The sequence below is a fragment of the Coregonus clupeaformis genome, chromosome 2 (genome assembly GCF_020615455.1).
Source record: "Coregonus clupeaformis isolate EN_2021a chromosome 2, ASM2061545v1, whole genome shotgun sequence".
Taxonomy (NCBI): domain Eukaryota; kingdom Metazoa; phylum Chordata; class Actinopteri; order Salmoniformes; family Salmonidae; genus Coregonus; species Coregonus clupeaformis.
Window position 1 is genome coordinate 32,766,367 of NC_059193.1, and position 12,623 is coordinate 32,778,989.

General features: G+C 43.8%; 1 protein-coding gene across 3 annotated transcripts in view; it reads left to right on the forward strand.

The window, feature by feature from the left end:
• spata5 (spermatogenesis associated 5) overlaps positions 1 to 12,623 on the forward strand; it is a 129,803-nt gene that overhangs the window by 3,349 nt on the left and 113,831 nt on the right. For 2 of the 3 annotated variants that reach the window (XM_041840759.2, XM_041840768.2), the window contains exons 4-10: positions 5,789 to 5,847; positions 5,960 to 6,631; positions 6,778 to 6,907; positions 7,048 to 7,104; positions 7,248 to 7,371; positions 8,323 to 8,424; positions 9,891 to 10,044. In XM_041840759.2, the coding sequence (XP_041696693.2) occupies positions 5,789 to 5,847; positions 5,960 to 6,631; positions 6,778 to 6,907; positions 7,048 to 7,104; positions 7,248 to 7,371; positions 8,323 to 8,424; positions 9,891 to 10,044 (1,298 nt within the window). Of the gene's footprint in view, positions 1 to 157; positions 258 to 5,788; positions 5,848 to 5,959; positions 6,632 to 6,777; positions 6,908 to 7,047; positions 7,105 to 7,247; positions 7,372 to 8,322; positions 8,425 to 9,890; positions 10,045 to 12,623 lie in introns of those variants that run through there. The other variant, XM_041840776.2, reaches the window with a different exon arrangement.

Here is a 12,623-nt window from a genome sequence, read left to right on the forward strand (position 1 = left end):
ATTATGGACACATTAGAAATAGTGGATATTTGGAGACTAAAAACCCCCGACCTAGTGAGATATACATGGAGGAGACTTAAATCAAGCTAGTCGTCTTGACTACTTTCTTGTCTCTTTCTCTCTTTTGTCAAAGGTTAAAAAAGTATTAATAGGAGACAGAATGCGATCGGATCATCATCTAATCCACGTGGACGGGGATATTGGACATTTCAATAGAAAACTAGTAAAAATAGACAAGATCCTGCAACCATGGAGAGGTAAATACCTGTCTATTTATGGATAAATTGCCCTGATTAACTCCTTAGTCATATCTCAGTTTACTCACTTACTTGTGGCTCTGCCTACTACTGATGATTAATTTTTCAAATCATATGAGCAATTGTTTTTTAGCTTTATCTGGGATGCTAAACCAGACAAGATGGAGTGTGCCTATCTATATAATGAATATGAACTAGGTGGGTTGAGATTATTAAATATAAAAGTACTAAACCTCTCTCTAAAAGCTTCAGTTATCCAAAAGTTTTACTTGAACCCTAAATGGTTTTCAAGTAGATTACTAAGAAAAGATCATCCATTGTTTAAAAATTTTCGATTAATTGGAAATGAAACTTTTTTCAAAGCATCTCTCTTTTTCAAACAAGCATTTCAATTTCATCCCCCTGAAAAGATAGATCAAATATTACAACAAATATTATGGCTGAACTCAAATTTGCTGGTTGATAAAAAACCTGTATTTATGGAAAATATGTTTGAAAAGGGTATTTTGTTTTTAAATGATATTGTAAATTGGAATGTCTTTCATGGAGTTATCAGAATTGTATGGGAAGGTCAACTCAATCCAAGATTACAACCAATTGATTACAGCATTACCCCAAAAATGGAGGAGGCAGGTGGCAGCGGGAGGAGGTAGGGAACTGGTCTGTCTGCCCAATATAAAGGATCAAAACTGGCGGAGGAACAAAAATAGCATAAATGGGAAAGTATACCAGTTTCATTTGAGGACCAGGATGTTGACAGCTGTGCCATACAGATTGCAAAATAGTTGGGAAGAGATTTTTGATGTACCGATTCCATGGTACAGGGTGTACGAGTTGATATATAAAACGACGCAAGATTCAAGACTTCGTGCTTTTCAGCTAAAATTCTTGTGCAGAATTCTTGCCACCAACAAAATGTTGAATATTTGGGGCATACAATCATCGCAACTCTGCAGATATTGTTGTGAGGATACAGAATCAATAGACCATTTGTTTTGGTATTGCCCTCAGGTAGCCTGTTTCTGGTCTCAGGTTCAGGAATGGCTGAAAATGCATAACATTGATCTAAAATTGACCCTAGAAATAATTGTGTATTGTTGGGAGATCTGGAGAGACCGGGTCAGTCAATTACTAATATACAAATACCCTTAGTAAAAGTATTTATCTTCAACTCACAATCTGTGGATTTTATTTGATTAGATAGATTCAAATTGTATGTTAAACATCACAGCATAGTTGAAAGATAAATGGTGCGTAGAAATCCGAAGAGGGTGGCCAGTAGAGATAGGTGGGATGGGCTTAGGGAAGCTGAGGGTTGGGATGTGGAATTGGAGACAAGTGGGAGTGGAGTTGCTGGGCGGGGGATAGAATGACGGTCAAAGATAAAAGTCAAAAATAAAGTCAAAATAAAACAGAACAAAAAGTACATTTGAATGACACTGAGGGGCAGTGTTGTTACAGCTAATGCCTGTTTGCCTGAGGCTGATGTCATGCAGGTGTTAGTACACATGCATATACACACACTCTCATTCAAATGCACACACGTGCACATACACGGACACACATATACACGTACAGTGCTATGAAAAAGTATTTGCCCCCTTTCAAATTTTCTCAACTTTTGCATATTTGTGATACTGAATGTTATCAGATCTTCAACCAAAACCTAATATTAGATAAAGGGAACATAAGTGAACAAATAACACAACAATTACATATTTATTTCATTTATTTCATAAACAAAGTTATGCAACACCCAATTCCCCTCTGTGAAAAAGTAATTGCCCCCTTACACTCAATAACTGGTTGTGCCACCTTTAGCTGCAATGACTCCAACCAAATGCTTCCTGTAGTTGTTGATCAGTTTCTCACGTTGCTGTGGAGGAATTTTGGCCCACTCTTCCATGCAGAACTGCTTTAACTCAGTGACGTGTGGGTTTTCAAGCATGAACTGCTCGTTTCAAGTCCTGCCACAACATCTCAATTGGGATTAGGTCTGGACTTTGACTAGGCCATTCCAAAACTTCCAATTTGTTGCTTTTTAGCAATTTTTATGTAGACTTGATTGTGTGTTTTGGATCATTGTCTTGCTGCATGACCCAGCTGCGCTTCAGCTCACAGACGGATGGTCTGACATTCTCCTGTAGAATTCTCGGATACAGAGCACAATTCATGGTTCCTTCTATTAAGGCAAGTCGTCCAGGTCCTGAGGCAGCAAAGCATCCCCAAACCATCACACCACCACCACCATGCTTGACCTTTGGTATGATGTTCTTACTGTGGAATGCAGTGTTTGGTTTTGTCAGGCATTACTGGAACCATGTCGTCCAAAAAGTTATACTTTTGAATCATCTGTCCATAGAACGTTCTTCCAAGAGTCTTGATGATCATCCAGGTGCTTTTTGGCGAATTTGAGTCAACTTTTTGGATGAGATGGGTCCCATTATGCCTGGCAAAAACTAAACACTGCATTCCACAGTAAGAACATCATACCAAAGGTCAAGCATGGTGGTGGTGGTGTGATGGTTTGGGGATGCTTTGCTGCCTCAGGACCTGGACGACTTGTCTTAATAGAAGGAACCATGAATTGTGCTCTGTATCAGAGAATTCTACAGGAGAATGTCAGACCATCCGTCTGTGAGCTGAAGCTGAAGCGCAGCTGGGTCATGCAGCAAGACAATAATCCAAAACACACAATCAAGTCTACATGAAAATAGCTAAAAAGCAACAAATTGGAAGTTTTGGAATGGCCTTGTCAAAGTCCAGACCTAATCCCAATTGAGATATTGTGGCAGGACTTGAAACAAGCAGTTCATGCTTGAAAACCCACACGTCACTGAGTTAAAGCAGTTCTGCATGGAAGAGTGGGCCAAAATCCCTCCACAGCGACGTGAGAGACTGATCAACAACTACAGGAAGCATTTGGTTGGAGTCATTGCAGCTAAAGGTGGCACAACCAGTTATTGAGTGTAAGGGGGCAATTACTTTTTCACAGAGGGGAATTGGGTGTTGCATAACTTTGTTTATGAAATAAATATGTAATTGTTGTGTTATTTGTTCACTTATGTTCCCTTTATCTAATATTAGGTTTTGGTTGAAGATCTGATAACATTCAGTATCACAAATATGCAAAAGTAGAGAAAATTAGAAAGGGGGCAAATACTTTTTCATAGCACTGTAAATAGTGCCATACATGCACTCAAACATATTCAGTTGGCCTTGCTGTTCTGATTGTTGTTTTCTTTGATGTCCTTTGGTTTTGTATTGTTGTTTTCTGTTTTCCTTTGTTTTTATCTTTTTTCTCTTTTGTTATTTTAGTTGGTGCATTGGGGGATGGGGGGGTTGGAGGTGTGGGCTTGGGGGGGAACGGGGGGTTGGGGGGGGGACGGGGGGTTGTGTCTTGTGGGTGGGGAATGTCATTATTTTATTTTTTCTCGGGGGGATCTTGGATGGTTGAGGGGCAGCTCTTGGGGAACTGTGGGGGGATCTTGGAGGGCTGGTGGCCTGGCGGTTGGGAGCTTGAGCCGGTGGCTGATGGGTCGCTGGTTGGGGTCCCTGTTTTTGATCTTATGAGAGATCTGTCGACGTGCCCTTGAGCGGGGCGTTGACCCTGGTTGCTTCTGTGGGTCGCTCTGGATGGGAGTCTGTTAGATGACTAATGTGATGTAGATGTTGAGCGGCTTCACTGCAAGTAGATTGTATGTTTTAAATATTCAATATAAATATACAATACAAATATTTTTTAAAAGCCTGGGGATGGAGTTACTGTTCATCCCCTGACAGGACCTGTGCTACAGGCAGAAGAGTTCTCTCCACCAGGTAAAGCAGTAGAGCTAAAGCTACTTGTGAAGCCATACGCCATAAATATGAAGTACAATGATGTACAGTGGGGAAAAAAAGTATTTAGTCAGTCACCAATTGTGCAAGTTCTCCCACTTAAAAAGATGAGAGAGGCCTGTAATTTTCATCATAGGTACACGTCAACTATGACAGACAAAATGAGAAAAAATAAATCAAGAAAATCACATTGTAGGATTTTTAATGAATTTATTTGCAAATTATGGTGGAAAATAAGTATTTGGTCAATAACAAAAGTTTCTCAATACTTTGTTATATACCCTTTGTTGGCAATGACACAGGTCAAACGTTTTCTGTAAGTCTTCACAGGGTTTTCACACACTGTTGCTGGTATTTTGGCCCATTCCTCCATGCAGATCTCCTCTAGAGCAGTGATGTTTTGGGGCTGTCGCTGGGCAACACAGACTTTCAACTCCCTCCAAAGATTTTCTATGGGGTTGAGATCTGGAGACTGGCTAGGCCACTCCAGGACCTTGAAATGCTTCTTACGAAGCCACTCCTTCATTGCCCGGGCGGTGTGTTTGGGATCATTGTCATGCTGAAAGACCCAGCCACGTTTCATCTTCAATGCCCTTGCTGATGGAAGGAGGTTTTCACTCAAAATCTCACGATATATGGCCCCATTCATTCTTTCCTTTACACGGATCAGTCGTCCTGGTCCCTTTGCAGAAAAACAGCCCCAAAGCATGATGTTTCCACTCCCAAGCTTCACAGTAGGTATGGTGTTCTTTGGATGCAACTCAGCATTCTTTGGGGATTCTGGGATTTTTGCTCACCGTTCTTGTGATCATTTTGACCCCACGGGGTGAGATCTTGCTTGGAGCCCCAGATCGAGGGAGATTATCAGTGGTCTTGTTTGTCTTCCATTTCCTAATAATTGCTCTCACAGTTGATTTCTTCAAACCAAGCTGCTTACCTATTGCAGATTCAGTCTTCCCAGCCTGGTGCAGGTCTACAATTTTGTTTCTGGTGTCCTTTGACAGCTCTTTGGTCTTGGCCATAGTGGAGTTTGGAGTGTGACTGTTTGAGGTTGTGGACAGGTGTCTTTTATACTGATAACAAGTTCAAACAGGTGCCATTAATACAGGTAACGAGTGGAGGACAGAGGGGCCTCTTAAATAAGAAGTTACAGGTCTGTGAGAGCCAGAAATCTTGCTTGTTTGTAGGTGACCAAATACTTATTTTCCACCATAATCTGCAAATAAATTCATTAAAAATCCTACAATGTGATTTTCTGGATTTTTTTTTCTCAATTTGTCTGTCATAGTTGACGTGTACCTATGATGAAAATGACAGGCCTCTCTCATCTTTTTAAGTGGGAGAACTTGCACAATTGGTGGCTGACTAAATACTTTTTTCCCTTACTGTATTCATCTTTCGTATTCCCCTTGGGTCTTTAGAAGTGTTGCTACATTGGGAGGAAGGATATCTTTACTACAGGAGATAGATGTCTGAATCCCACTTACAAAATACCCACTTACACCCATGGCAGTACAAAGTAGAACAGTTGCCTTGCTGTCAGGCGATGAAGTTTGATATTATAGGTTAATGTTGCCATCTGCTGTTGAGGCACCTACAGTCAATTCAGTGATTTCTCAGAAATTCCTTCCTAGTTATGTTAATTGCATGATGAATATTACATTCTGTCTTTTGCTTTTAATTTATCAATGCAGACTAAAGGATGATGCGCTCAATTCGGAGGAATTCAGTAACTTCTTCCTCCGATCTTTGGGTAAGCCAGTTAATTTTTCATGGGGCTATATAGCAGGGGATATGTAACTTTTCGATGTAACACTTTGCATTGCATTACCTTCATAGTAAGTGTCCATATATTTATATTTCAGATGGAAAGATTCCACTCCCTGGAAACTCCCTATCCCTGACGTACTTTGGGCGAGCGTGTAGTCTGCGGGTGGAGCGGGTGACGGGGGTGGACGGCCTCTCCCTGGAGAGACCCCCGCCTACCCCGGGACTGGAGCCTGACACGGAGGACGCCTCTCTGATGAGCTCCGCGCTGCACTTTACCTCCGCCCTGGCCTCCACCTCCATGGACCTGTCCCTGCATCTCAGCCTCCTGACCATGGAGGAGCAAGCTGAGGAACCGGGGGAGCATGGTCCTGCAGCCAGTACCCCCTGCAGGCCCTTTTGTGTGCCCTGTGTCCCCCAAACTCCCCCCTGTAACCCCCAGACTCCCACTGAGCCCGAGGAGGGCAGCCTCAGTCTGGAGATGGAGGATAGGAGTGCCCTCAGCCCAGAGCAGACCAACACAGACATACAGTTCACCACTCCCCCTGGTGGAGCTCTGAGCACTGACACCTTCTACTGCCTCTCCTTTTCCACTAAGGTGAAGTTCAGAGACAGACACAAAGAGGCTCAAGAGAAGCAGATGGAGGATAAGGCTGCCCAGAGGTCAAAGGTCACATATAGTATGATAGGGGGCCTTAGCAGCCAGTTGAACGTCATCAGAGAGACCATTGAACTGCCTCTCAAACACCCAGAGCTCTTCTCTAACTACGGTACACAAAGAAATGTTTTTCCTTTCAAATTGGCACTCTGGGCCGAGTATAATTGGAAAATTATTAATTGAAAACAATATGCTATATCTCAAATTCATGAAAACTCAACTCTGATTGTATGCATTTTTGTGCTTTTGATGACACAGGAATCACACCTCCTAGGGGAGTTCTCCTTTATGGCCCTCCAGGAACAGGAAAGACTATGATTGGACGAGCCATAGCCAATGAGGTCGGGGCACACATGACTGTAATCAATGGTCCAGAAATCATGAGCAAGTATGGTCATATTATTCCTACCTAATGAAATGTGGTTGGGGACCTAGTATAAGTTAAAGATTATATATTGAGGGTCATTGATGCTCATACATCCATACCAAGTGACCTTTGTTTATTTTATGTTCAACCTGTCTTTACAGGTTTTATGGCGAAACAGAGGCCAGACTGAGACAGATATTTACAGAAGCCTCTCAAAGGTAAATATCGAAAACAAGTGTCCCAAATTTGTGCCCTTTTTGTATGTTTTTTGCTAAATCCTATCACCAATATACGTCACTACACAAAAAGTAGAGCATTCTAAGAAGTGTTCAACAACTAAGGCTTTGCCTTGTTTTCACAGGCAACCTGCAATCATTTTCATCGATGAATTGGATGCGCTGTGTCCCAAACGAGAGGGGGCTCAGAACGAGGTGGAGAAACGCGTTGTGGCCTCCCTCCTCACTCTCATGGATGGGATTGGTTCAGTGAGTACAATTACCAGAGTATACACACGATCGCTACAGTGATACTTTTATTTTATAAACACATCGACCTTGGAAGTGCAGACTGACATCCAAAATATCCCGCTCTCTCCTGGACATCCTTCAGACATTCTCTCTCTGTCTGTATTTCCTGAGTGTCTGCTGAATCTTGAGTGTTCTGTCAGGCGAATCAGGCTAATGAGAAAAAGAGAGCTCAGGCCCACGATCAGAGATGGCTCGACAGCCGCCCTCCGCCCCCCTTAGAGAACACAGGGAGCCTGGGAAACCCATCACCGCCGGTCGCCATGACGTGCCAAATTAGCATCACGTTATCGCCAAGTACATCTTCATCTCCCCAGCCCAGCTCCCTGGTGCAGATGGTGTACTGAAGCAGCTGCTCTCCCTCATGCTATCTGTTTTCCAGACCGATGTTAAGGCTTGCTGTATAATCCAACCGCCATGGGCCTGCTGCTGTGGAATGTGGTGAAAGCACTTCCTGCACCCACACGGAATTCCTCTCTCCCCGCTCTCACTGTAATTGATTTGTGTTTTGGCCCCTCTGATTGCCCTGTGGTATTGGAGGGTATTGAAGGTGGAAATAGCATAACTTCTCCTCTCTCAGGACCACCCTCGGAAAACACAGCAGCGTGGAAACTAGCCAGGGACGTGCATTTTCGCATATAGCACAAGGAACTCTGTTAAAGTATGAATGTTGTATTGCCAGATAATGCCTGATGGTTTCAGAAGATGTAAACTAGTAAGTTATTAAGCCTTAGACACATTTACAGTCTGAAAACGTTGTTTATGTTTGGTGACCTTTTAGTGTCGGGGTCATCGGTTAGGAACTCCCCTACTGTTCCAATCCCTCTCCTACATTCAAACGCCTTGTTTATTGATGCTCATACCACTGTAACGTTCCTAACTGTCCCTGTCCTGGTTTGTCCCTTCCTCCAGGAGGGCCACTCAGGCCAACTTCTGGTCCTAGGGGCCACCAACCGGCCCCACGCCCTGGACCCCGCCCTCCGCCGGCCCGGACGTTTCGACAAGGAACTGGAGGTGAGCAGTTCAGCTTAGCCAAGTGAAGATGTTATGCAGGGGTTAAAGTTCTCAGTCACTGCGACGGATTTCTGTCATATGGATTCTGGTGAGGTCGTTTTTGAGATCATTGTAGCTCCGCTGAGCCGCTTCTATGTGAGTGTAATAGTCCTCTCGAGGCGCATTCAAGTTGGGAGAGCCATGGGAGGGAAACGTATTCTGACAAGCAGTCAATGCACAACATTTACATTTTACATTTTAGTCATTTAGCAGACGCTCTTATCCAGAGCGACTTACATTTAGTGAATACATATTTTTTTATACTGGCCCCCCGTGGGAATCGAACCCACAACCCTGGCGTTGCAAACGCCATGCTCTATCAACTGAGCTACATCCCTGCCGGCCATTCCCTCCCCTACCCTGGACGACGCTGGGCCAATTGTGCGCCGCCCATGAGTCTCCCGGTCGCGGCCGGCTGCGACAGAGTCAACAATTCTTAATGCAATCGCGGTAAAACACTTTTGAAAGCAGTTTTGGCAAATGTATTTTGAAAGTAGTTTTGGCCTCTGTTAAAAAAGAGGGGGATCCCAGTTTTCCATTGCTACCATGTTTATTTCTCTACTCCTTCAACTGCGCACGTGGCATCGTTTTACGAATTCAGTTTTACAACCGGAGTTTCAAGCATGGTTTAGGTGCAGCTGCACAACAGCGCTCTTAAAGGGGCAATGGCGTCTTAAAAGGGCAGTGACATACTTTGTAATAGAAACAAAATATATATATATTTTTTATTTTTTTTAAATAATAAGTATTCATAATAATAACAATCAGGATGATGTGTCCAATGGGGTAAATGCAGATGGACAAACCCCATGCTTCAGCCTATTTATTTAAAGCCACAGTGCTGCATCAGTTGGGCTACAGGTGATAATGCTTATTGCTAATAGCACATCTGATAATATAGACCATGCATAGGCCATATGCATGTTCCAATATTACATCATTTTTACCAGTATGCTATTGGGCCCATTTCTGGAGGTGGAAATTATATTTTAGATGGTGTCAGCATCATTTTATTTTCATACATTTTGGAGTAGAATGTCCTTTTAAAAAGTCTGAACTGAGCTTCTCCGTCCATCTACAAATTATCGGGGAGAACCCCGGACCCCCTAAGCATGGGGACTGGAATTGGTCAAACTCGCAGTTTAATACATGTACAAAATTATCCTCCTTCAATAATAGCATGATGGTCATGACTTTCTTACATGAAATGGGAGGTTAACTTAGCCCCTGAAAGCAGAATCAACCTCATCAGTAGTCTGACACCATTTAAGCATCTGTAGACAGAGAAACCCAACCTCCATTTTTTAAACTACGCATCTGGCTGTTAGTTGTTGTAATTGCTCTTGCTTAACAACACTTCCTTGTATTTCTATCAGGATTCGCTAGCTGATGCACTATAAACTCGCTAAACTAGTTTATGGTTACAGGTGGGTGTACCAAGCGCGGCGGAGCGAGCGGACATCCTACGGAAGCTGCTGACCTCTGTCCCCTGTAGGGTGACCCCCGACGAGGTAAACCAGCTAGCGGACGCCGCTCATGGATATGTTGGGGCAGACCTGGCCGCCGTCTGCAAGGAGGCAGGCAAGTAACGCTAGGCTAGGCTAACCGCAAGCAAGGGCTACGTGATGTTTCTGTATGCTTGGCCCAATCCAGGAGCAACGCCTAGCCCGCTATAGCCAATGGGGGGGCCTAAGGATTGAGGTGAGGGATTGGTATATGATACAGTAACTTCTTCATTAAGCTAATGTCCACTAATATAGCTATCACCATTTAGCTGGTTATGCTATGAAAAATCCATGTTTCTCACCACTCCATATTGTAGCTTCTCTTTATCTGAGACCGAGTGGCTCACCACACCAACCCTCTGAGACTCTCCTGACCTAAGGATGTGGGCTTTTACTTTGGCTTGTGGATCCCATTGAGAAAACCCTTTTTAAAGTAAAACACTAACTTGTTGTGAAATTCCTCATGGCCCACATAGCCTTTAACCCTGCAACCCAATCCCCCTAACCGGTAAACAGTGTCAGGATAACAGGATGTTGGGGTGATTCTGTGGCCGTCGGTTAAGAGGCCCTGTTGTGTGTGTGACCCTCAGAGCCTCCTGGGTGGTCTTGGGTACGTGGCGTATTGCATTTCCAGTTGAGGAGGGCTGCTGCTTCGGCTCACGGAAGCGCTCTGGCGAAGAGCTTGATTTACTGTCCGCAGAGGCCAGACGTGACTGGCAGTGTTTTCAGAGAAAACCCCTGGAGGGAAGATTCCCCCCTCTCTCCGATGCTGAAACCCAAAGCACAAGACAAACACAGAACCTCAGGAAAAGTGCACCACAGGAAAAACGAACAGTCTTCAGAGAAGATTGGATCTCTCTACCCGACGGTATCTCGGCTCAGTTACATCAATGCTATGGATCCATACATAATGGTAGTTCACATACAGTATCGGTCACATAAACCCATTCCACATTTTCTCCACTGTCCACACTGTGTGTGTCTTTGTGTGCATATGTGTGTTTGCATGGTTGAGTTAAGGGACAGTCAACTCTAATAGACCCTGTCCCACACCACAATGTTGATGTGTGTTTTTTCCTCCATTGCTGCCGGCGACAACAACATACAGTCATGACTTCTCAAGGAACCCCAGTTGTTTCCCCCAATTCCCTGTCCTCTTCAGATAACAATAACCTGCAAGGGGGCACGTGCCTCGCTGCTTCTTCTCTTCCTGTAAATAGAGGGGCAGTGAGGGTGTCACTCACACGACCGGACCAACCTCACGACCAGCTGCTCACCCCCCCCGGCCTTTCCCCTCTCCCCACAGGACAGGGTCAGGGGCTTCTGACATCCTTCCCCCAGTCCCCAGCAGTACAATGGTGCCCTGCTTGCTGTAGAGTAGACCAGACCCGGCTGCAGAAGGCTATTTGTAGCTTCTCCAAGTCTCTTTCTTTCTTTTTTTTCTTTTTTTTCTTTTTTTTCTTTTCTTTCTTTCTTTCTTTCTTTCTTTCTTTCTTTCTTTCTTTCTTTCTTTCTTTCTTTCTTTCTTTCTTTCTTTCTTTCTTTCTTTCTTTCTTTCTTTCTTTCTTTCTTTCTTTCTTTCTTTCTTTCTTTCTTTCTTTCTTTCTTTCTTTCACCTGAGACGGGCACTCTGTAGACAAAGGGAAAGATGGCAAGGCCAAGATGGCTGTCTGCACACGTGTGTGCTTCTGTGTTAGGTTAGCATGAAATTCAAGTGAGTTTTTTGTGTGTGCATCGAGTTCAATATGTTTTTGTCTACTTTAAAGTGGCAATCAGCAGTTGCTACATGCATTTTTGGACTTACAAAATAATGAGTATTCTTTTTTTTTACTCTAGACCTTTAGTTCTAAACTTTGGAATTCATTCTTTGAAGGTAGTTCATTTTAACCTTGCTGACCAAAGAGAGCTGGTCAGACAGTGACCAAAGAGAGATGGTGCTGACAGACACGGATGCCCTGGTTTTAGCTCCTAGCCAACTTTGCAGTATTTTTTCCCCCCCAGTGTTATTTCTTACATTATTTGCTCAGAACGTCTCTTGTATTATTATCTACAGCCGGAAATAACTTTGGCATATTAGATCGGTGGTCACTCACCAGAAATTCAAGCAGAAATTAGACTTCCCTGACCTGTATCCTTTGTTTGAACTTCCCAAGGCAGCTCTATTCATCCCGGGGGCAGCACCAAAATGCTGATCCTGGAGAAGAAGTAGGAGTGGGGCCCTAGTTAAACTCGGGCGGTGTGCATACCATCCATCGGTTCAGAGTATCTAACGCTCAGTCCCTGGACAATAAAGTAGACGAGCTCAGGGCGAGGATCTCCTTCCAGAGAGATATCAGGGACTGTAACATATTCTGTTTTACGGAATCATGGCTTTCTCCAGATATATTGTCCCAGTCCATTCAGCCAGCAGGGCTCTCCGTCCATCACGTGGACAGGAAGAAAGAACTCTACGGAAATAAGAAAGGCGGAGAGGTTTGTTTCATGATTAACAACTCATGGTGTGATTGTAGTTACATACAGGAACTCAAGTCCTTTTGTTCTCCCGATCTGGAATACCTCACCATCAAATGCAGACCGCATTACCTCCCCGAAATCTGAAGAAAATTATACCGAAATTCTATCAACACATCTCCTGTGCTACATGCGCAAGACGGA